Source organism: Chrysemys picta, chromosome 3 (assembly GCF_011386835.1).
Source record: "Chrysemys picta bellii isolate R12L10 chromosome 3, ASM1138683v2, whole genome shotgun sequence".
Taxonomy (NCBI): domain Eukaryota; kingdom Metazoa; phylum Chordata; order Testudines; family Emydidae; genus Chrysemys; species Chrysemys picta.
Genome location: NC_088793.1, coordinates 114,242,703 through 114,268,395, shown reverse-complemented (window position 1 = coordinate 114,268,395; position 25,693 = coordinate 114,242,703). Strand labels below are relative to the sequence as shown.

The 25,693-nt window shown below is 43.1% G+C and overlaps 1 protein-coding gene across 5 annotated transcripts in view; it reads right to left on the bottom strand.

The window, feature by feature from the left end:
- MTHFD1L (methylenetetrahydrofolate dehydrogenase (NADP+ dependent) 1 like) overlaps positions 1-25,693 on the bottom strand; it is a 225,334-nt gene that overhangs the window by 148,328 nt on the left and 51,313 nt on the right. For all 5 annotated transcript variants that reach the window (XM_008177401.4, XM_008177391.4, XM_008177396.4 and 2 more), the window contains exons 12-17: positions 21,562-21,698; positions 19,727-19,773; positions 17,764-17,871; positions 16,804-16,878; positions 13,945-14,047; positions 9,313-9,389 (exon numbers count right to left, since the gene is read on the bottom strand). In XM_008177401.4, the coding sequence (XP_008175623.2) occupies positions 9,313-9,389; positions 13,945-14,047; positions 16,804-16,878; positions 17,764-17,871; positions 19,727-19,773; positions 21,562-21,698 (547 nt within the window). The remainder of the gene's footprint in view (positions 1-9,312; positions 9,390-13,944; positions 14,048-16,803; positions 16,879-17,763; positions 17,872-19,726; positions 19,774-21,561; positions 21,699-25,693) is intronic.

Here is a 25,693-nt window from a genome sequence, read left to right as displayed (position 1 = left end):
ATCGGCGGGGCTAGCACCTTGGCGAGCTCGTAGCACGTGCGGATGCAGTCCGCAATCCACAATGATACACACTGCGCCGAGACCGAAAGCCCTTTCATTCTCTCAGTGATGGCGACAAACAGCTGTGTCGACTTGCGGAAAGGTCTAGTTTGCTCTAGATAGAACACCAGTGCCCTTCGGACATCGAGAGTGTGCAGGCTATGGTGACTGGGGCCTGTGTGTGGTTTAGGAAAGAACACTGGCAAACAAATGTCCTGCCCCATATGAAATTGTGAGACTACCTTAGAGAGGAATTTAGGGTGTGGCCTGAGCTGCACTTTGTTCTTATAAAAAACTGTATACGGAGGCTCCAAGGTGAGGGCCCTCAATTCGGACACACTTCTTGCGGACGTAATGGCCACCAGGAAGGCCACCTTCCAGGAGAGGTGAAGGAGAGAGCAAGAGGCCAGGGACTCGAAAGGGGGTCCCATAAGTTTGGCCAGGACCAGTTTAAGGTTCCAGGGAGGGACCGGTGGGCATGAGTAGGGAAGCACACTTTCCAGTCCCTTAAGGAATTGGGCTACCATGGGCTTAGAAAACACAGAATGCCCCAATACCCCTGGGTGGAACGCCGAAATGGCAGCTAGATGCACTCTGATTGAGGAAGGAGCGAGACCCTGATGTTTAAGGTACAGGAGGTATTCTAGGACAACTGGAATGGTGGCCACAAGTGGCTGTATCTGCTTTGGCTCACACCAGCAGAAGAATCTTTTCCACTTAGCTAAGGACGTCGCCCGAGTGGAAGGTTTCCTACTGCCAAGGAGAATTTGCTGTACCGGAAGGGAGCACTGGCTCTCCAAAGCGTTCAACCACAGAGTTTCCATGCCATGAGATGCAGCGACTGTAGATCCGGGTGGAGCAGGTGCCCGCAGTCCTGCATGATGAGATCTCAGTGCCGGGACAGGGCAATTGGGGCGGCCACTGACAGCTCCAGCAGGGCCGTAAACCAGTGCTAGCGAGGTCAAGCTGGAGCGATCAGAATTATTACCGCTTTTTCCCTGCAAACTTTGATGAGGACTCTGTGGATGAGCAGGAGTGGAGGAAAGGCGTACTTCAGACTCCCGCTCCAAGGGATCACGAAGGCATCTGCGACCGAGCCCGGACAGTGGTTCTGGAAGGAGCAAAACTGTGGACATTGGCTTTTGTCCTTGATGGCAAAGAGGTCCATTTGGGGAAACCCCCACTTTTGGAAGATCGATTGCAAGACATCCACTCGTGCATGTGGTACGACCTGCTGAGGCGGTCCGCCAGTTCGTTTCGCTCTCCCGGGAGGTATGATGCTACAAGATGGATGGAGCGAGCTATACAAAAGTCCCACAGGAGAAGAGCCTCTCGGCAGATGGGAGAGGAGCGGGCTCCGCCCTGCTTGTTTATATAAAACATGGTGGTGGTGATGTCTGTCAGAACTATCACGCTATGCCCTTCTAAAGGAGCGTGAAAGGTTTGGCAGGCTAGGCGAACCGCCCTGAGCTCCTTCACATTGATGTGGAGCAGCCTCTCGTCTCTGGACCACAAGCCTTGTGTCCTTAGATCCTCTAAGTGGGCTCCCCAGCCAAGGTCTGACGCCTCTGTTACCAGCGTCAGAGCCGGCTGCGGTGCTGCGAAGGGGATACCCTCGCATACTACCGGTTGACTGAGCCACCATCACAGGGAGTCCAATACTCAAGCAGGAACTGTCACGACAAGGTCTTGGGGATCTCTGCTTGGGTGATACGATCGGGCTAGCCATGCCTGTAAAATCCTGAGCCATAGCTGAGTGTACTTGATATGTGAGTGCACGCCACCATGTGTCCCAGGAGCTGCAGGCAGCATCTGGCCGTGGTTGTGGGGAACCTTAGCATTGAGTCTATGAAACGCTGGATGGCCAGAAATCTGGATTCCGGGAGGCTTGCTCGTACCTGTACCGAGTCCAGCACTGCCCCGATGAACTCCAGCCTTTGCGTAGGTATCAAGCAGGACTTGGGCACGTTGACTAGAAGACCCAGCCTGCGGAATACGTCCAGGGTCACCATCACCTGGGATTTCCTCCTCACCGACCCACGAGAAGCCAATCAGTAGCCAAGACCTCTTTACAGGCCTCTCTGGACTCGGTGGATGCAGCAGCCAGAACAATCGCCTCAGGTGTGGTGATGAGGCGCTCAGCGTGGCTCCAGGCTTCGGGCCTTCCGCCAGAGGTCCAGAATACCCTTCAAGACCTCCCCTTTGAAGGGCTGGGTCTCTTTTCAGACCAAATGGATGCCAGGTTGCATAGCCTCAAAGACTCCCGGGCAACCCTCAAGTCGTTGGGGATGCACACCTCGGCGACTCGGAGGAAGCCTTTCAAGCCCCAGCCGCTGCAGCAATGGCAGTACGAGCCTTGTCCTAGACAGGAGCCTTACCATAGGGGAGGCAGAGACAACAGGTATAGGCGGAACAACACACCTAGCCAAGGCCAGAGCCAGGGCAAAGCCCAACCCAGCAACAAGCAGGGGTTTTCAAGGTGCACTCGAGGACAGCGTACCAAACCAGCTCCCGGATCCTTCCCGATGTTTCTTGAACCGCTTGTCCCACTTCTACCATGCGTGGTCCCGCATAACATCGGACCATTGGGTCTTATGCACGGTACAAGTGGGATACACACTTCAGATCTCCTCCTTCCCCATCCCTCTTCAGGGACCCCTCTCACAAGCACCTCCTCATGTAGGAGGTACAGTCGCTCCTCGAGGCGGAGGTGGTGGAGGAAGTCCCTCGGGAATTAAGGGGAAAAGGGTTTTATTCCCATTATTTTCTCATTCCCAAAGCAAAGGGGGGCGTTCGACCCATTTTAGACCTGCGCGGGCTCAACAAGTTCTTAGTCAAGGTCCACTTCCGCATGGTCTCCCTTGGCACTATCATTCCATCCCTGGATCCGGGGGATTGGTACGCTGCCCTCGACATGAAAGATGCACACTTTCACATCACTATTCATCCTGCTCACCGGCGGTTCCTGCGGTTCACCATAAACCAGCACCACTACCAGTTTACCGTCCTCCCTTTCGGCCTGGCAGCAGCCCCCCACATGTTCATGAAATGCCTGTCAGTAGTGGCAGCCTTTCTGTGAAAGAGGAGAATACGAATATACCCGTACCTTCCCTCATCCACGAGGGCCGTAAACTCAGGCTGAGAGCCCTGGGGTAAGGAGTCTTTAAATCTGGAAACTGCCACCCAGGAATTAAAATTATGCCTCTTCAGGATTGCCTGCTGGTTGGCAATCCTCAATTGGAGGCCCCCAGAGGAATAGACCTTCCTCCCAAATAGGTCTAGACGTTCAGCCTCCTTGGCCTTGGGAGCCGGGGCTTGCTGAACATGATGTTCCCGCTCATTGACAGCTGAGACGACCAGCGAACAGGGGGCCGGATGACAAAAGAGAAAGTCGGATCCCTTGGAAGGGGCAAAGTACTTCCTCTCCATGCCCTTTGCCGTTGGCGCACTAGAAGCTGGGGTCTGCCAGACCCTCTTGTAATTGGACTGGATTGTCTTTATGAGTGGGAGTGCAATTCTGGAGGGGCCTTCGGGGCTTAAGATGTTCACCATAGGATCCTCCTGCTCTACTGCTTCCTCCACCTGTAGGCCCAAATTTTGGGCAACCCTGCGGAGCAGCTCCCGGTGCGCTCTGTGGTCAATCAGAGAAGGCCCCAACACTGCTGTGCCCATCACAGCTTCGTCCGGGGATGATACATCTCCTCCGCCAGTCCTTCTTGCCCCTCCTATGCCAGGGGCTCGTTCGGGTTCTGTCTAATTGACTGACTCCGGGACGGTCCCGGGCTCGGTGCCGCTTCCATTCTCTGGTGCTCTGGAGAAGCATCTGGTGGCCTGGATAGCATGGCCTCCTTGGGTGTGGAGGGGTGCCTGCGCGGGGACCGGGACTGATGCACCGAGTAGCCAGATGTCGAGGCTCTGGAGGAGTGCCCTTGTTGCTGGTGATAGGCCATGGTGTCCAAAAGGGCCACTGCCCTGGCGGGCCCCACTGGGGATGCCACGCGGTCTGGGGCTCCCTGATAGCCGGTGCTCTACGGGCATAGCTGGAGCAGCCTGAGTCCATCTCGGATTCCGAGGATGCCGACCTCGAAGGCCAAGGCAGTGCCATGGAACGATGCTGCCGGGGGGCTGGGGAATGGCTCCTCGCTGATCGGGACCGGGATCGGTACTGATGCTCCCGGGACCGGGATCGTTTTCTTCTGCTCGGGCCCAGGGACTTTGGCCTAGCATCTCCTTGGTGCCAGCTTGGTTACGGCACCGGGGAACGGTGTGCTGACGGGGCTGGTGCCACATGTTGGCTCAAATCCGGTGCCCTCGAGTCCCGTTGCATTAGGGGCAACTGGGAGTCCACGGCGGATAAGCTCGACCGGGACCGGTGCCGGGGTAGTGACCTCGATCGGCGCACCATTGCCGGCTTGCCTCTGGACGGCACCCTTGGTGACGGTGACGGAGGCTTCTCTTTAACAGGGCGGGGGCTCGCCACCGACAGCTCAATGAGGTCCTTTGCCGCCTCAAAGGTGTCCGGCGTGGAGGGCTGTTTTAGGAGCTCCTCCAACCCTTCCTCCGCACTCAAAAGCGCTTAGCCCAGGGCTCGACGGGTTCTGTGGCGCCGGAGCCACAGGTGCCGAAGCGTGTCCTGGGACCACACCTCTTTTTTGAGTGCTCGGTCCTTTTGGAGGCGCCTCCTTCTTATGCGGGGAGCGCCCTCTGCCTCTAGGTTGGCCCTTCGACCGTGCTGGCGAAGTCGAACGGTGCTGGGGCCTGTCTTGCTGCTTCAGTGTCGTATGCTTGCGGTGCCCTGCTGGTGCCGGATCACGAACTGAGGCCGGGGCACTCCGCACCGAGGACACCGGTGCCATAGATCATTTTTGTATCTGAAGTTAGGAATATTGACTGTGTATCCATATTACAAATATGTCTACACCCGTGGAATGCCCACTATGCAGAATACAATCAGTCTAGATGGCTGTCTGGGAAAGGCCATTAGGAGAAAACAACAGGTCTTAGACTATACTAATCTCTTGCCAGGGAGTCTTCCTAAGGACGCAACAACAGCCTCCGAGTTATGGCTGCTGTGACCTTACAGGGACATGTGACCAAGTCACCTGGTACTGGATTCCATCTTGGAATACCAGTGTTTTTCCACTGACCTGGCGTGGGAACCAAGCTTGGAGACAAAGGGTTCCTGCCCTAGGCAAAAGCTATTTAAGGCAGGGGAGTGACATCGTTGTGGTTCTTCACTGTCTCCCCACCCAAGAAGACTGCTGGAAACACCTGAAGAACAAGGACTGGGGCTGAACCCAGGCTAGAGGAATTTCTAGCCTTTGAAAGGAATATCTGGGGTTTTAAAGTGCAAGCAAGTGCAGCTTGCCCTCAAGAATCTCTGCAAACTGCCTAAATCAAGAATTAGGGTAAGAATTTTCTACTCGTATCCAATCTCTTTAGTATATTAAGCTTAGACTGCATTTTTATTTATTTGTTAGGTAATCTGCTTTGATCTGTTTGCTACCCCTTATAATCACTTAAAAACTTATTTTTGCTTTGTCTAAAACTAGTGTGTCGGGGAGTCATAATTTGGGGCAGAAAGCTGATGTATATTCCTCTCCACATTGAAGGAGGGGGCGAATTTCATGAGTTTACGCTGTACAGTTCCCTGTGCAGTGCAAAACAGTATAATTTGGGGTTTACCCTACAAAAGGAGGTGTGCACTTGAGTAACTGGGCAGTTCCTTAGCTGAGCCTTCCCATGTACAGCTGATCTCAGCATCTGTGTGTAGCTGCAGCTGGGTATGCCCCTACCTGTATGTGTGCTGGAGGGGCTTGAGGGCCTGTCACAGCAGTATAGTGTAAAGGGAGCCCAGGCTGGTGGGTCAAGCCGGCTCAGTGGTACCCCAGTTTCAAGTGGCACCTCTGGGGTGAACCTGTCACACACTTATTTTTAGTTTGACTATAAACCACCTCAGTGCTACATGCTACCAACATGTGTAAGTCCTCAGCTAAAGTAATAGATCGGTGCTGTATACTGTCTCTTTAAAGAAGCAGAGAACTTAATAAGGTTCTGTGAGCACTGCATCAAAAGGACTGAACTACAGGGCAGGCAGTTTTGGGAAAACTTGGGCCTGGGAAGGTGTTGATGCCACGCTGCAAGGAGTAACCAGGCTGCTGAATACCAGGGTGAGGCTATTGTGCTGTGAGCAGACTGCTGGTGTCAGGATTCTGAGCCAAAGCATCCAAGGCAGCAGGGTGGGTAGTGACAGAACCTCTTACTGGTCTGGGTTGAACCCCAAAGAATCATATCTTCATATGCTTACGAAGCACTGACAGAAGCCACAGTCTTGCACTCAGATCTGTATCAATACAAGGATCTGCCCCTGCATGGATTCAATTGCAGAATCAATGCCAAATTCACAAAGTACTCTTTGGAAATCACAGCATCTCTGGTCATTCAAATGCACACTCTCCCTGCTGTGTTCTCTCTTTCTACACAGGTATCATTGATTTTTAAAGTGCTAGAAGAACATTCCAATTATTTATAAAATATATCCATTGGGTGACAGAGTGCTGTTTTAACTGGTTCTCTGGCTCTGCCGTGAAAGCTAGTTTCAACACCTATTCTCGTTCTATAGTCAACTGAACCAGGTTAGAGTACTATAGAATGTGCATCGGTCAAACACGTCAAAGTTAAATACAAGACAGAGAGACTCATGTAAAACACTTCAATTGTCATTTTAGTATTATATCCCCATATTTAAGAGCCAGAGTTTGACACCCTGATGCTGAGTAGTCCCCAACCTCACAGGAAGCTGAGTCTTGCCTGGCTCATCTCTATCCAGAATGCTGTTGCAAAGATCATTTTCTAGCCTGTTGCTTTGACCAGGTCACCCCTCCTTCTTTTAATCCCTCCACTGGCTTCCCCTTCTCTATCATATCAGACATGAGCTTTTTATATTCACTTTCAAAGCCCTTCAGAGTCAGTCTCCACCCTACCTATCATCTTTCATTCGCTATCAACCTATCAATGCTTGACTCTAATAACCTCATAGGCTTGAACTCCAGCTGCTAACCAAGTTAAAAGCTGAGTCACCAAGTGGTCACTGCTATTTTAACCTGAGTTAGCTAACCCAACTTAAAACATACTTCCCCCCCCTCAGTGTAGACTCTGGCTCTGAGCTAATAATTACAGTGAATGACTGAACCAAATCTAAGTGCAGAAAAATGATCCCTTCCAAGAGCTGAAAGGATCTATTTCAGTCAGAACCAATCATCATATCAGTTAATTTTGAATTTTCTATTTATGTCATAGAAGATAGGTGTTGAAAAGAAAGTCTCTTCCACATATGTATTAATCCAAAGTGAATATTTATCTGTATCCCCAATCATCTGAATAATTCAACAGGTGAAAAAAAAAATCAGTCTGAAGACAGATGCTAAATCTTCTTTATAGTACTGCACCTTTTGCATCCTCCTGTCTCATAAACCAGAGCAGCTGTGGAATGGGAAAGAAACTTAAGGATGGGATTTTCAAAAGCACAAAGTGTTGGCAAAACTCAGATCCTATTGAGGTCTTACACTTACACACACTTTTAAATTTTACAAACTCTATGTTTGTACAGAACCTGGCACAACTGGGCCATGATTCTAGCTGAGACCTTAATATAAATAATCACAATGAAATGGGCATTTATTTCACACTGTGTATTAGTGCTCACTAATTGATTCTTCAGATGCAATGAAGGAACAACTCTTTGCTGCATAAAATGTGCTAAGCATTTCACAGAACAGAAAGTTAGCCAGATTCCCAGCCCTGAACAGTTTACAATACTAACAGACAAAACAAATGAGATGTGGGAAGGAATGCAAATGTGCTACAAGTAATTAAGATTATGTTATGGTCCAATCAATTGGTAGGTATTCATTTGCTATTCCTGCTTTCCTCCTGTTTTCATTTGTGCTGGTGCCCTAATCTATAAACATAAAATATAATCTGATGTATCCATCTGGATAAACCCTCCTATTTTATACTTGTTGGCCCCCAAAAACCTTGCTCTGAGGTGTATGGATTTTAGTTATTTTTAAAAATTATTTTAAACCTCTGTCAATTTGATCCTGTGTTCTCCTCCCAGTATTTGCCCATTTATTCACTTCCATGTTCTAATTCTCATGCCACTCTATTCAACCAAGCTGTGCATTAAACAGCACTGAGCACAATATGTCATATCTGACTTGCTTCGCTAATGTTAACAATGTCATGCTTTTAATAAATTGTTGGGATTGTACTGAAAAAATACTTAACACTAACTTTCTTGGAGTAATAGTGGGACAAGCCCTACACATGAAGGATGCTTGAAACTAAAGAATTAACTGTTGCCTATGGAATATTTGCAAGGAACATTTTCACCAATTTCCAATTTGATTCATTATTGTGTATACACTTAGTACTCTCAAATCAAGCTAATTTTTAAGTCATTAACTTCCTATGGTGGGTGGGAAGACTATTATCACCACTAAACCCTCAAGAAATGTTTAGAATCAGAGGGGTAGCTGTGTTAGTCTGGATCTGTAAAAAGCGACAAAGAGTCCTGTGGCACCTTATAGACTAACAGACGTATTGGAGCATACATAAGCTTTCGTGGGTGAATACCCACTTCGTCAGATGCATGTAGTGGAAGTTTCCAGAGGCAGGTATAAATATGCAGGCAAGAATCAGTCTAGAGATAACGAGGTTAGTTCAATCAGGGAGGATGAGGCCCTCTTCTAGCAATTGAGGTGTGAACACCAAGGGAGGAGAAACTGCTTTTGTAGTTGAACCACCCTTTTTCACATTTAAATTAAATCAAATACATAAATAAATATTAATTAAACAAAAATAAACTAAGGACCTAAGCAGAAGATAATAAAATTTAAGGAGGGCAGAAAATTTAAGCAGGGCACAAAAAACAAAAAGAAAAGATGTTACATAAATTAGTTAATTACATTAAATATATATGGGCAATAAAATTGAGGCTCTAAGGGTTACAGATAATTACAAATTTCTTAAACTACTTGTGAAACACTATGCAGTACACATTGATTTCAGTTTCTATGACATGACACTGAATTATTCATTAGTGCATCCAGTTTCATTGCTAGGATACTACAAATACATATAACAATTAGACTTTGTCAACTTAATCCTAAACAATTTATTGAAAGGATTGTAGAACAGCAAATATTTCTCATGCTTGAAAACAAATCCCGCCCAGAAAAAAAACAACACGTAGTATATAATAGTACATACCTGTCGAAAAAATCCCTTCTCTGTATTTGCCTGCCCAATTGTTATTTTTCGCAGGAATCGGTCATTTGTATCCAATACTGGAAAGAAGGTGGGGGGAAACAGAGGAAAGAAGAAAAATGAAACATTTACATTGACAGAGAATCAGCCATCTCGTTACTCTCCCCATACGCCTGATATAAGAATATATTATTTTTGTAGTATATGCCTTTGTACCCAGTTGAGCATACTTCTACATCTAGATTCACTTTGTAATAGTGCACATAGCTAGGAAAGAGGAGCCTGAGATATACTAGCTTTTACACTCTTAAATGCCAGTCTGAAATGTCTCAACTGTAACTTCTTTGGTAGAGTAATCTTCTGTTGGGAGCTAATAAGATCTTACTGGAATCCCTCTGTTTAGCTACTACAGCAAAATCTTAATCTCCATCCACAGGTGTAACAAGAGCCTGTTTTAGTGGATCGGCACCATTCTAGATGCACCCACTGCACACCTCTTCATGACAAGGTTTTAAGAATAGATTTTTAGACTATAAGATGGCCACATAAGTATTCCCATGCTATAAATGTACCTTTAACTTGAGCCCTTCCCCTTCAAAAACATCATTACATTAGCAAATTAGGCCCCAAGAAATTCCACACCATGTCATTTTTCTGCATCTCAATATATACTTTTCTGCATTTCCTATTTTACTTCCATGTCTATCTGACACCATTTGGCAGAAAGCCTTTTCCAATTGCCAAGCCCAAGCAACATTTATCTAATGTACTTAACCTTTATTTGAATACCCCCTGAGCTCTTAACTGAGAAATGTCTTCACAATACTCAAAGTGCAGCCAAATCTATTTCATGGATCCCCTCTCCCATCTTTATTTAAATTTATGCTGAAGCAAACTTAACTTCAAGCATGCGTTTTTGAGCACCAAAAGGAAGGGCCCACTAATCTGAAAGAGCTCCTCCTGTGAAGAGACCAGCAAGTTAGTGTGGAGGTAGGCGTTCATTCTGGTGGAGTAATGCCTTTGGTATTTAGCCAGGTATAGGTCCCTGCAGAGTTCCACTAAAAGTGCCTTTGAATTTACTGTTACCATTTGGGTACCCCTGGGAATTAAACTGGGACCTCTACTCAGCATCCTTTTTTTGAGGCATACCACTTTTTTTAAAATGTATAATATCCTCTGTGCTAGTCTACACTGATTCCCACTTAGCTGCTTCTTTTAAGCACAAGGAATACAACAGATAGGGTTGATTTTTATTCAGTTTGGTTTCTGCCTATCAGAATCCTTACATTCTGAGAACAAAATAATTAGATTACATACAACTAAGGCAGCATTATCGGAAATGGCAAATGGCATAAAATACAGATGGCTCTTGAGTACGTCATTGTATTTATACTATCCTTTCTGGCTGTCTTGTTAACAAGAAAGAGACATCAAATTGATCTTTCTTGTTTCTGATTTGAAGTCAAAATGAAGAACCACCCAACTATTTTTCTAATTCCTTACCAACTAAAAAGCCAACCATGCACAAAACAGATATTACAACTATATGAACCTTGTATCCTTTTTAGCTGTTAAGAGATTCAGACTCAGCATCAGTTACATATTCTATAACAAACCACACTCATGATGGCTAATTACCATCTTCATTGCATCGGGTCTCATGGACTGAATATTTACAAGAACTTTGATATAGATTTTGAGTGATATTAAATTGTAAGTTTTATTTTTAGCCTTTGGTAGAAATTCCCAGAAGTACATTTGTTGGGGAAAATATTCTTTGTGTGCTATTTGTTATTTATATTCAACTGCAGCCTGTGAGCGCTGCTCATAAGCGAAGACCCCACTGTGCTAAGTGCCGTACAAACAGAATAAAAAGGCTGTGCTTGCCCCAAAGAGCTGACATACGACATATAAGACAAGAGACAGAGACACGGGGGAGCACATGGAAACAATGAGATAATACTAGTCAGCAAGACAGGCAGTGGTCTCAGCTCACCAGCAGCCTAATCACTGTCATGTTTTTTATAGGCCTCCTGGCAAAAAAGTTTTAAGGACAGTTCTGCAGATGTTTATGGGGAGCTTCTCCCAAGCGTGAAGGGCAACATGGGAGAAAGCATGAAAGTGCTTGATTGAAAATTCAACAAGTGGGTGAAGGAGGCTGACATCATGGCCTGATAGGAGGTGAAAGATGTCCTTTTGGGATTGGCTTGATCACTTTCTAGGAATCAATCCTGCCACACATGCATGCTCTGTTCAATTTTACTCTTTACCTCAGGCTTTACACTCCTGATTTCTCTTGTCCATTATCTTTTTTTTTTTAGTAAATGGTTCCCTGGATTTTCTCCCTCTTATCTTAGCTAGCTCAGACATTGTCTTTTGGGCCATGTGCTTAACGACCCATTTACTATCTTAGCAAACAAAACATTCCATTTTCAATCTGCTGATCTAGTTACCACCTTAATCTGATCTTCCAAGAAATGAAGCCTTCCCTATTTTAAATTACTTACATCAAACCAGGTAGGGTGGGGATAGATCATGAAGGGTCTTGAAAGTGAAGTAGCTTATGTTTGATACAGAAAAGAGGGAGCCAGCGAAAAGGATGCAAAGAGAGGATTGCAATGGTCAAAGCGATGATAACTCATTTTCATGAGCTTAAAGCAAAGCCTTTGCTCTTAGTATCTCGAGAATCAGCACATGGCCCAAATGCTAGAATGCAATGACTTCTCGAGGTCCCTTCCACCCCTACATTTCCATGATTCTACAATGCCTTATTAATATTAAAAGCAATTTTTGCATAGATTAAGACAATTCTAATGAAACTAAAGCCATTAGTGGATAAAGCTTGTATTTTAAAGGACATTGGATAAAGAGAAAGTCTAGCATTTTCTTTAGAAAAAATGGTAACCCACCTAAACCAAACCAAGGTTTCTGGTTTGATTATAGTAGCATTACATTTAGACAGGTTTCAGAGTAGCAGCCGTGTTAGTCTGTATCCGCAAAAAGAAGAACAGGAGTACTTGTGGCACCTTAGAGACTAACAAATTTATTAGAGCATAAGCTTTCGTGGACTACATCCGAAGAAGTGGGCTGTAGTCCACGAAAGCTTATGCTCTATTACATTTAGAGTTCATCTGCATTTCTACTGGGGATCCATGTCATTTAAGCCACAATTCTACATGGGTGAGTGGGCGCACCCACTCACAGCTCTCAGCATGAATGGAGCCTTAATGTTCAAATACAGCACATACTGTCTCAACCAGGCACATCTTTTATCAAATTTGTTAAAAAAAAGGTTAATCCTGCTGGTTTGGTGCTAAATAAAAGTAAAAACCTAAATAGGAACCCAGCAGGTCTCTGGTGACCCTAAAGAGCCAAAAGCTGCTGAAAAGCACAAGCATTACCAACACGGTTCAGAGTGACAGCGAGGGGGATCTCACTGAGGGGTGACCAGCACCTTTTAAATATTTTTTTTAAATGGGTGAGGACAAGGAGAGAAGGGGATATAGAGACAGATTGATTACTACCAGCACCAGAGAGCAAGGAGGAGGAGAGGAAGCATTGGCTGGTGGCAGTGGGAACTTCCTCTGAAAAGAAAGACAGCATATTTAAAAAAAAAATCCAATGTAAAGCTACTGTCATGACTAAAAGAATTAGGATCGTTAGAGTTGAGGTTGCCAAACCAACCTCAACTCCTTGCACGTAATATGGGATTTATCCTGCAAGGTGTCAAAAGCCCCCAACTTCTACTGATCACCTTTTAGCATTAAGTCCAACAAAATAATCCATTTATAAAACCTGATAGCTCACTACAATACAGGAACAATTTACGGCTCTCTCTCTCCATAGTAAATCCATCTTTGTTCTACACGTGATATTTGATATAAAACATACACTATAGATATTTAGATGCCATGGCGAATGGCATGGTATAAAAATCTAAACAGAACATAATAAGTGGAGGTAACATCCATGTGGTAAATTGTAGGGTCATGTGATAAGTTACAGGGTCATATGCTAAACATATTTCTTTTGAGCTTTTGACCAGTTCATCTGCTCACTAATTCAGCTCCTCCAGGGTTTATTTCAATATTTCAATCCCACGAGTTGCCATTTCAAACAGTTGCCATTTCTAAAAAATCAACCTGCCAAACAAATGTTTCTTCCTTCTTACCCAAAACAACCAGGTTTAATCCTGAGTCAGTGACAGATTTAAGCTCGATTATCTCCTAATCCACCAAGGGTAAAATTGGGAGCTTTATACCACTTTACTACTGAAAAAAGTAGATTTCCTGCTTTCCAATAATGTGCAGCACCTGCTTAATCTAGCACAGCAATGTACACCTCTACCCTGATACAACACGATCCGATATAACACGAATTCGGATATAACGCGGTAAAGCAGTGCTCCGGAGGCGGTGGGATTTTTTGGCTCCTGAGGACAGCGTTATATCGGGGTAGAGGTGTAACTGACTTTAAATTTAAACATAAATGTTGTTTTAGGTCATTTTTAGATAGTTCCCGGTCTCCCGCTTCAGCTCCATCCAGATGAATCTTTGGTAAACTAGGCACTTGGCTTACAGGCAAAGGGATTAAGTACCTCGCTGAAGTGAGGCCTTATTGACCGTTAATACTTACCTCTTTGCCATGTTATGGTAGATGGGTCAATATCAAGGCGTATAAATTTATTAATCTCATCTGCTGTTAAAGTGCCTGGATCGGTCTTGTTTATTCCCAATCTCTAGACAAAAATGAGAAGAAAAGCAATAAAGCAGACTTCCTGCTTAGAAAGCTATACAAACACATGTACCCACCCATTTTGGTTTTTTCCCCTCTTATATTTTTACAAACTTTTACTTTTTTTAAAAAAAGCAGCAGGCTGAAACACTTCAATAAATCACAACATTCAGGCTCAGGCTCAAATGATAAACTACACAGAAAAGCTCCTATAACAACAATGGAGAAAAATGTGAAGAGGAAAAAGGAGAAATACTCAAAGGCAGTTACCCAAAAGGTCTCTATGTAACACAGCACCACCCTCTTAAGATAAACCAAAGAGAAGAGGCAACAAACGAGACAGTATGAAAAAGATAATTAACAAATAATTTATGCCTGATAACTCTTTATCTTGGCCGAGGACACGTCCTTGCAAATATCCATGTGTGGCTTTACATGACTACTCTGTGCAGTGAGTTATAAACTTCTGTCTGCCTAATTGATGTGCTATTTCAACAGCTCCTACACAACATTAAAAACCCCGCAAACCCTATCATTTAGAAAGAGCAGCACAATATATTATGACTGTTCCGCAGCATTTGCTCCTAATTCAGCAATGTCATATATATATATTTTTTTAATGAATCTGCACAGAGATGAACCAAGAGAAAATTGTACAATAGAATCCCGATTTTATACAAAATGACTGTGTCCCCTCTGGCCCTAGAAAGCATTCTTCAGTGAATTACCAAGTACACTCGGTTTTTAATGTTAACATTTATAAATTTTAGTTTTAATGTTTGTTTCAGTCACACAAATACACTCACACATTTGAATGTCAGTTTCACTAAACATTTAAAATTAACATGCAGTACTGTACCGAACAAAAACGCCTTCGCTCATATGTCCCCAGTTTTACCAACCCCTATTTAATAAAGGTTGTGGATGTCCTTTTGAGACGGTCATTAAAAATAGAGCCCCACCGTATTTCTTTTTAAATAGCACTCTCTCCCAGCATTTGTGTAGTATTCTTCCAAACAGTAGGTGTAGAACTGGGGGACTATGTGAAAAAAGTGTTCACAAACATTTGAATAAAACCACAAATTTGTTCTGACAATATTCACCGCCCCTTTATTCACTTTCTGCAAACATATTACCCAAAAATATTTGCAGAGAGCGAAAGTGTCATGAATACTCACATGGATGTTTTTGCACTGTCAGTAACTATTCAAACCGTCCTCCTCCTTATAAAATCTTTGTTCATTGAATCAGGAAGCAGAAACAGTATTATATATTACTAAAGTGACCAATCACAAATACTGAATACTCAGAGCAATACTGTTCAGCACTGGAAGGGAGAGGGAGGAGTTGATCAATGGGGCTGTCGGCAGGTGGGAGGCACCGGGGGAAGCTTGGCTGCCGGTGGGTGTTAAGCACCTGCTATGTGATCATGTAGTTAAAGATTGTATCATAATGCATATGCAAAAGAGGTCCTAGTAAAGGTTGCACAGGCACCCTCACTTCTGGCATTTCCTAACTTGTGAGTGCTTGACTTTGAGGCCTCAATAATATTCTTTTAACATAATTATTTTTAAAGTTACAGAAAACTAACACCAAAATAATTGAGTTGCAATAGAAATTCTGCTGCACTTATTCAGAAGCTTTTAAGTTAATAAGCAGAAATCATTTGAAGCTCTAGTAGCACAGAGAAACCCGCCCCCCACTGCAGAGCTATTTGATATTTCATGAATAACTGCAGTATCAGCACCTCTTTTTTCTCCAGGCACCCTAATGTAAACAAAGACAAACCAAAAATATTCTCTAATAGATTCTCTCAGACAAACTTCTGTGAGAGCCACTTTGCAACAGAGGTAAACAGACACCACACATATCCTGTTTTACTTTCAACAAGACAACTGAGTAGCACAAAAACTAAAAATACATAATTAAAAGAACCATTTTTTAACAATTTGATATTAACCTAAAAAAAGCGTAACATGGCTCCATAAGCACTTTGCAAACATTCATTGCCACCCAGTGGCTGTCAAATAGTCCTAATTAGGACTATGAATTGCTTCCTTAAAGGACTATAACAGTAATATGGAACTTTCATACCAAAGCTGGACATAGCAAAATTGCACGTCCTAGGTGTTTGTAGCCAAAATTTCCCCTCTTCCAACATTGGTAGATTGTGCTATAAGCCAGTTGCTTATCTGTCTATCAATTCCCACCTCACACGGTATATATAATAGACAGGGAAGCTCAGGGAACATTTGGGATGAAAGTTTATATGCAAACATAAAATATGTGGAGAAATGCATTTTTATCGCTCCATGCAGAGAAATGCGAGGACAGCCAGCAGTTCTCAACAAGTCTCCAGTAAGTCCCGCTTAAAAATGAGAAAATAAAATAAAAATTGAAAAACACTAGAGTAATTCAGCTTTCCCATGTAACTGCGCCATAATGGAAAGTATCAAAAAAACTCATCTTGACATTTATTCACGGAAGAGAGTCAGCTTATAAAACATTATGCTCTCACTTTGTGGGGAAAGAGATACTAGTTTATAAAAAAAAATATTGGAACTTGACTCTGTAAAAAGCTGCCAGAAAGCCTGCTAAATCCTTAAGGAAAGCCAAATCCTCGAGGAAAGAGTGTACCACATTCAGGCACTTTCAGCTACAAATCTCCCTGTAACTTGTTAAAAATAATTTTAAATAGCACATTTTATAAGATATATTATACTTGGGGGAAAAAACAGGGAAAATACATTAGCAACTTACTTTCAAGCGGGCAAGCTGAATAGAAGAAAATTCTCTCACACCATTAACTACTGGAACCAGCCTATTATACAAAGCCTAAAAAAACCCACACACAAGAGAAAATGTTACAACTAAAATACACAAATACAATAAAAGTCTAACTTGATTCAAATCATTTAGATTATAATCTCATAAAATTTTTTGAACCAATGTAAATTGTTAGTGTATACTTACATTTAACCAATTAAAAAGAAATCCTGACTAGCAAGCAAATTTTCAAAAGAAAATAAGTGACTAAAGTGCCTAAGCTACATTTTCAAAGGTGATTTAGGCCCTTCAGCACCCAAGTCACATTAACTTTCAATGAGACTTAGGTTCCTAAATGCCTACATTACTTTTGGAAATGGGTGCTTTTGAAAATTTTAATCAAGGTCTGAAATAATCCATTTTGTAATCAGTACCTGTAAAGAGATTTAAGTGCACTTTTCTGGATTCAGAAGTCTGTCATGTCAATGAAGCAATAACGATCAGCAAATTAAGGGGATAAGGCTGCGCTCCCCGGTTACAATAGAAGATCCACAAACAAAGAAGAATCTCTTTCCCATACCCTGTTGCTCTGAAAACCCATGTTAACAATTAAGCGGAGTTCACAATAAGTTCAGTAGGGGCTAGAGAAAAGGTATATGGTAGCTTATTTCCCAGTAAAAGCCCTCCAGTGCACACCTTAGGATCAATACCTAACAGTGTCACTTATCTATCATTTCTTGTCTCAAAAACATGATACGACTATACAGTAAATAAATATATTGTCCAAAAACAAAGGGTTCGGCAGAGAGCCATGGCTCTCGAAGACCCTGAACAGAATGCTGGAGACAAAACAAGAACTATAAAACGATATAATCATGAAAAAATATTTACGTAGTTGTTTACAGGAAACTTCAAAAGAAAGCCACGGATGGAAACTGTACAGGTAAACCTCACCTTATCAGACTGAGTGCTTTCATGCAAGATCCTTGCATCAATAGCAGCAGCCAGCAAATTATTAGCAGCAGTAATAGCATGGATATCTCCAGTCAAATGAAGGTTGAACTACAGATTGAAGATGAAATACAAGAATTTATTTAAACACACTCCACTAATTTAGTACAGATTAATGAAAGCAATCACTGCTTGTTCAGTTTTGGGATTACAGAACAGATCAGCCACTTAGCAGTGTTGCTAAAATATTATGATTAGACAGACTGAAAATGTAACAAGCCAAATGAATTTACTTGGTCTCAGCTCAGTGTCTGATAGACTACAGTCAACAAGACAAAAACAAAACACAGATGTCATTTGTCTTCACTCAAATGACCCAAGAATGGAATCTAATGCACTGACCACAACTCTGATACATGCACTTTTAAATTCAAAGTCAAATGTAATGGAATATCAAAACTTGGAATCAGATCATCATCAGCTTTTGACTAGCTGAAAATTTTCAAGTTTCATTTCCTTCCACACTTCATTGATTTCAAGAGAAACATTCACTCAAATTTTACAGGAAAGTTAAAGCATGTGGTGGGGGAAAGGGAAGATGTGCTGATTTTATTTATTTAGCCTGGAGAAAGAAAGATGTTCCAAGGAAATTATAAAAATTATGATTTACTGATATGAAATGAGCTAATGGAACCTTTTCTTTGAATTGTCAGTCCTACACTTCAAAGATGTATCCAAAATCATAGAGTAAAATCTCAGGTGTTTTACAGAATGATTAACTCATCACCCCCTCAATCTAGCCACTCTGCTTATAAAACATTTATATTTTGCGCTGAAAAAATACACTAAGTGTATTCATAATACACCACACTGCCCAAGGTGCATTATTTGAGGAAGAGTAAAGACCTTAGTGAAACTGGTAGTATCTTCCCCAGTGAAAATATTTTGAAAGTACTCCACACATGGAGCAATCTGGTCTATTTCAAAGGCTAGCATAAGTTCTTCAGAAGTATTTGAGGCCCAGGGATAAAGTCATCTTTGGCAGAGATTAATTTAAAGTTGCTAGCTGGATGAATTCAACCAGAGGCAGAAAAAAAAATCCTTTCGTTTTGTGAGGGGGACATTTTAATATGAGACCCACCCACACGTGCATCACTATTTTGGAATCAAATTAATTTCCCTTTTATTTTCCTGGAAGTACATCAAAAGCTCCTAACTTTTGCGACATTTTTCTCAAAACAGTTACAGTAAGGTATCGTTATTAGAGACTCGCCAACCTGGTTGAACATAATGTAATTTGGCTACTGTTAGTGGAAGGACTTTTGCTGCAAATAAATAAGAAATGTGTATTTAAAATTAAATAATTTCTTGAAACTACTGGGCCTCTCTGTTTCTGCCCTCATCTGCAAAAAAGAAATAGGTATTCAGACCTTTTGTAACAGAGATATATAGACAAGGAATACTTAACAACAGCAAGTCAGATACTATTGTTTCTCCTTGTACCTTAATCACAGCTAGCAGACCTTCTTCAGTACACCAGAAATCGGGTAGTGTTTGAATAATAGCTGGGACTTCATGCAACATCCTTTAACACCCACAGTCTATCGGCATTTTTTCTACACTTCATATTTATTCTTTAGGTAATTCTGAGTTTGTTTTTTGACTGGATCTATAACCACGGCTCTAGAATTGAAGCAGCTGCCCATTGTTACAATTGGAAAATTCTATTCACACCCTAGTAGAAGATCATGAAAGCCAGCCTTCTCCATAACTCTGATGGGGAGCCTGAACTCTCAGTGATTGGATGAGGGAGGCAATCCCTCTATCCCACTTTACCCTCTGACATAAACATATGCTTTAAGTGCTTTTCTGGATCATGTCCAGAGTTGGCTGCCTGCACACATGCCTTACCCTGAGAGCACAGGGGAGCAGCTGGTAATGGTCTTTTTTCCATCTTTTGTCTTACCTCTTCCATTGGAATGACTTGAGCATATCCACCTCCAGCAGCCCCACCTGAGCAATTAAGCACATGGTCATGTCAGAGTCACACCAATTCTGAAATAATCCTTAAACACACAAGAAATAAAGCACACAGCTTTTATACTTAAACATAATCAATATTTTAATTTCTATTACAGAAATCACTCAAACACTGGAACCAAAAAAGTGTATTAATAATAAAAGCCATCAGCAGTTAGACAGTGATATCAGTGATGAATGCTATCAACATTGTAAAGCAAAATCTGGCAAAACATGAAATTTCCACATGTCTGCACAGACTTGTAAGTGAACCTGACGCAGGATATGTCAACTTTCATGACTTTGCTATTTCAAATGAAATTGGATACTTTACATGGTGCCAAGTATCAGGGGGTAGCCGTGTTAGTCTGTATCTACAAAAACAACAAAGAGTCTGGTGGCACCTTAAAGACTAACAGATTTATTTGGGCATAAGCTTTCGTGAGTAAAAACCTCACTTCTTCGTATGCATCCGAAGAAGTGAGGTTTTTACTCACGAAAGCTTATGCCCAAATAAATCTGTTAGTCTTTAAGGTGCCACCAGACTCTTTGTTGTTTTTGGATACTTTAAAGATTCTCCCTCAAGGTTAATTAATTTAATTACTAATCCTGAAGAAGACACAGCATGCACCAAAGAAGGAATTAAATCCTGACTCTGAATGACTGTTTTCATCACTTTACTCGATGAACATCTCAGACTACCATCGACGTTTTGCAGCACTGTTGCACTTGTTTACACAGTAATTTAAACAAATGTAGAAGCCCTACAAGTTAGAGATGGTAAAAACTTGTTAGAACATTCAATCCTTCTCCTTGCCCCTTGTCAGAGTCTTGAATGGGAAGAAGCTATATATACAAAACGCTAGGAAGCATAATGCAGGAGACAATATTGAACTAGAATCATAGAATATCAGGGTTGGAAGGGACCTCAGGAGGTCATCTCGTCCAATCCTCTGCTCAAAGCAGGACCAATTCCCAACTAAATCATCCCAGCCAGGGCTTTGTCAAGCCTGACCTTAAAAACCTCTAAAGATGGAGATTCCACCACCTCCCTAGGTAACCCATTACAGTGCTTCACCACCCTCCTAGTGAAAAAGTTTTTCCTAATATCCAACCTAAACCTCCCCCACTGCAACTTGAGACTATTACTCCTTTTTCTGTCATCTGGTACCACTGAGAACAGTCTAGATTCATCTTCTTTGGAACCCCCTTTCAGGTAGTTGAAAGCAGCTATCAAATCCCCCCTCATTCTTCTCTTCTGCAGACTAAACAATCCCAGTTCCCTCAGCCTCTCCTCATAAGTCATGTGCTCCAGCCCCCTAATCATTTTTGTTGCCCTCCGCTGGACTTTTTCTAATTTTTCCACATCCTTCTTGAAGTGTGGGGCCCAAAACTGAACACAGTACTCTAGATGAGGCCTCACCAATGTCGAATAGAGTGGAACGATCACGTCCCTCGATCTGCTGGCAATGCCCCTACTTATACAGCCCAAAATGCCGTTAGCCTTCTTGGCAACAAGGGCACACTGTTGACTCATATCCACCTTCTCGTCCACTGTAACCCCTAGGTCCTTTTCTGCAGAACTGCTTCCTAGCCATTCGGTCCCTAGTCTGTAACAGTGCATGGGATTCTGTGCACTTGTCATGCTAGTCAGGAAAACGGACACCGTCTGGCCAAACTACACTTCAATAAAACAACTAAGAAGTTGAAAACAAACTAAACCCAAATGCAATATTTCCTTTTGATATGAAAAAGGAAGGAAGTTTTGCAAACACTAAGTACCTTTAACTCCAAAAGTAGGTCCCTGGGAAGGTTGTCTCAGACATGCAAAGGAATTCACATTAAGATGTGCAGTTAGAGCTTGAACAAGACCAATCGTGACAGTGCTCTTCCCCTCTCCAAGCGGTGTAGGTGTTATCCTAACAAAACAAAAGAAAGAGAAAAGATTTATCAGTATCTCTACTGATGTCAACTGAAGCAAGGATATCAAAACGTACATCTTTTTATTTGAATTAAGAATATTTGTACAATGAATTTCAACAAGATTGCGTTATTGCCACAATACCTGTTATGCCCTAGCTCAAGTTGGAATGTTGATGTACGTGTGTTTTCTATGTGAGCTATTTACTAAGACAGCAGAAAAATAGAAGGTTATTTTGGCAAAAGTTCTGAGGACTATTGAATTTTCTATAGATTTCATTTAGACACAAAAGTCTCACCAGTCTCATGAACAAGTCATGCATCAAAAACTAAGCATACAATTGAGCCTATCGTGTCGTAAATCATGGGATTTTTATTTCCTATTGCTCAATACATAAATGAAATACTATTGAATGTTTCATTAAAACAACACAGATGTTGTCCATGCTGTCTCTGGTTGATGAAGAGGTCCACCTGAACCAGATCTGAAAGCAGCGAAGGAATAATCTTGCATGCTTAGTCATGAAGGTGAATGTTACCCTATGACCCAGAAGATGCAAACAGTTTCTTACTGTAATATGGGGGCTTCTGTGAATTGTCCCAACCAGACTAGATAAAGTTATGAGTTTGTCTGTAGGAAGGAAGGATCTGGCTGCTAGCAAATCCAAATATGCCCCTATGGATCGTATTCTCTGTACAGGTGCTAACTTTGACTTCTTTACACTTAGCTGGAGATCCAACTCCTGGAAAATGAACAGTGCTGTCTGATTAGTACTGCTTTGTAAAATCGGCCCTTCAGTAGTCAGTCGTCAATATACGGGAAGACTAAAATTGCTTCTTGCCAAAGGTAAACACCTGCTACCACTAAAACCTTCGAGAACACCCCTGGGGCCACTGAATATAATCCTGGCCCATGGTCAAGTGCAGGTATCTCCTGTGTGGGGGATGTACTGCTATATGGTGTCCTGTAGGTCAAGGACTGAAAGCCAGTCTTCTGCCACTAAAGAGGGGATTATAGCCACCACAGTCACCATACAACACTTTTTAGACTGTACAAAATTGTTCAGTCATCTTAGATCTTTTTGGCAAGAGAAAATACTTTGAGTAAAACCCTTTCCCCCTGTCAGGGGATGGGACAGATTCTACTGCTCTTAAACAAAGGAAGGAGTGTAGTTCTTGACTCCATATAGTCTCATGAGATGGATCCCTGAAGAAGGAGGGAATGGGGAGGTTGGGAGGGACAGAAAGTGGATGGTGTAGCCCAATGTTATAACCTCTATGACACACTTGTCGTAATATGCTGCCAGGCCTAATGGAAATGGGAAAGGTGGTCTCCGAAAGTGGGGTGGTAGGCAAAGGTTTGCAGCTGACAAGAGGTGAGAGAGGAATTGAGCCCTCGACCTATCTGTCAAAATCGCTGTTTCGATTATGATTGAGCACTAGCTGAAGGAGAGTGGGAAGATCTTTTCCTCTGGAATCCCTGTCTTTTTCTAGTGGGTTCAGTGATTCTGTGAAAACCAGAGAACTGAGCCAGGTACAATCTCTGTGCAGTTTGAGACCTGCTAAATCTTCTTGTTTGTAGGGAGACAGGAAAACAAAAATTCTGAGTCCCTGGGGGGAATGTAACATTTCTTATCTGCCCATTTATAGATTGATGGTATGGTGACAGGAGTTTTCCACAGTCTTTGCTGGATCCAGGAGTGCATCGTCAATGGGTAGCCAGACCTAGATAGGTATCGCCAAATGCAAAATATCCTGGAGCTTGTGATGCGAGTCTCCTCGAGAGGTATCTGGAGGATCCACCACCTTCTTTGCAAGGTCCTGGAATTGACAAAAACTATCAGCCATTGATGGTGGTGGAGGCATGACTACCTCATTCAGAGATAAAGACAAAAAGAGAGGTGAGGGGGGTTGCCCCTTTGTCTGTCCTCCGTTTCCTCAAAGGTCTCCTCATGTTGGGGATTTGGTGGAAGAGATGGTGTGATCCTAGTTTCCTGGTGCAGTGGGGCAGGAAGTCTGGCAATTTGCTGCTGAGACACCACCCGAGGACCCCAGTGTGGCCATTGGGGAGGTTCACATGGGAGTGGGAATGGTACCCAGGCCTGATTCCATCATCCCTGACATGGACGAGGATCGTTATCAATATAAGGGTTCCCATAATGATGTGGAGGGGTACCCTGCACTAATGAGGAGGAGACTGAATGTCACCTTCATTCTCCTCAATATCCTCCAATGGGAGGGCTGGTGGGGGGGGAGGGAAGGGAGGGAGGAGAGTAGAAATGGATGGAAAATCCTGTGGTACATGGAAGCACTGGTAATCTGGAGACCGGGGTCTTGGTAGCGAGAGTTGTTCGGTACCCACAAGCAGAGGGGTCTCCAGCTTGTCTTACACCGACAAGTCCCTGGAGTAATGGAATTCTTGCAGTACCAAGTGGGTCACTATCAACGCAGCAGTTGACTTAGGCAGTACCATTGGTTTGGAGCATGCAGGTATTGGGCCCAAAGGGGTGAACTTTTGTCAGTACAGACAGAGCCAAGTGGGAGGACGCCACATGTAAGTTTGAAATAGACGATGCCAATGGTACCAGGGCCCTGCTGGTGCCATATTTCTCTGAGGTGCTCTGGGATCTCCCTTCTCCTCCAGTACTGTCTTTCACCTGTACGATACTGAGTTGAGATATCAAGGCCTCCAACACCATAGACCTAGCAGGAGATCAGGATTTCTTGGGAGCTGGTTCCTTGTGGTGAGAGACCGAGCTCCTCTTCTTCTTCAGAGACTTTCCTGAGCCCTCCAAGATCTTCCCCTTCTTCTGCGAGATCTTAGCTGAAGTCGAAGGCGCACTGGATCTGTCCGGACACAGATGTACAGGTGTGGAATGTCCTGGTCTGATTCGGAAGGAAGCACCCCAGCAGCAGCTTTAGTTTGGTCTCCCGATTCTTCCAAGCTCTGGATTTCAGAACCAGGCAAAAGTTACACTTTTAGGGCATAGGGGACTCTCCCAAGCAACAGGTACATTTAAAATGGCTGTCACGGATTGGTATAGCCTCCTGACAAGAGAGGCTGCGTTTGCAACCTGACGAGTCAGGCATGCCCAGCCAGGCCAAATAAGCTCTCCAGAATAAAATGGTGGAAGAAAAATGGGGAGAGGAAAAACTGAAACCTCTCACAACACTAACTAGAACACTGCACTAACTAAACAACTACAGAACATGCTGAGGCACTCACAAGGCAGATACACTAGAGCTCCATCTCAGGCCCAGGCAGTAGAGAATGAACTGAGGGTGGTTCGTCTGAGCAGCCCTTTGTATCCTTGGAGTGTGGCATGAGGTTGTACAGAATGCATGTGCGGGCCAAATGGACACTGCTAATGGAAAATCTCTGATCAAGGGCTCAAGAGGCACATGCACACCTGAAGTGGAACACTCATAAGGAAGGACACTACTGGAAGAAGAATACTCCCTTAGCTAACATTTAGTATGAACAAAATATGGCTCAGAAAAATTTTCAAACACACTCAAAATGATTCACTTGAGGTGTTTCTTTCTTTCATCAGTGAGAGAAAAATGAATAAAACCCAAGAGTACATTTTCATTCACATCACTCCCGCTGAACTCTCAAGGAAAAGCTTTGCAAAAAAAAGGAACACTTCACTGTTTAAATCTGTGGTATCTTTACTGAAACGAGTAGTTTACTTAAGGCATGTGACATTAAGGATTTCATTTTCATTCCCATGGAAATACAAGCATGCATGCATATGCTAGCCAAAAGGGGCAACTCCTATATTATGACTTCTTCAAGACTCAAGCTAAATATACAATTCTAATTAGAAACATCTCATTTTCCTACTCTAGCAACTTTGCAAGGTATTGTTGTCCGGTGTAAGCTCAATTCATAACCATGAGGCACAAAACAAATTGAAATCCTCTTTTTGCAAACAGTTGTGAAATTGTCTGGCTTAGAGAGAGAAATTCTTAAGCTATTTCTTGACCGTAA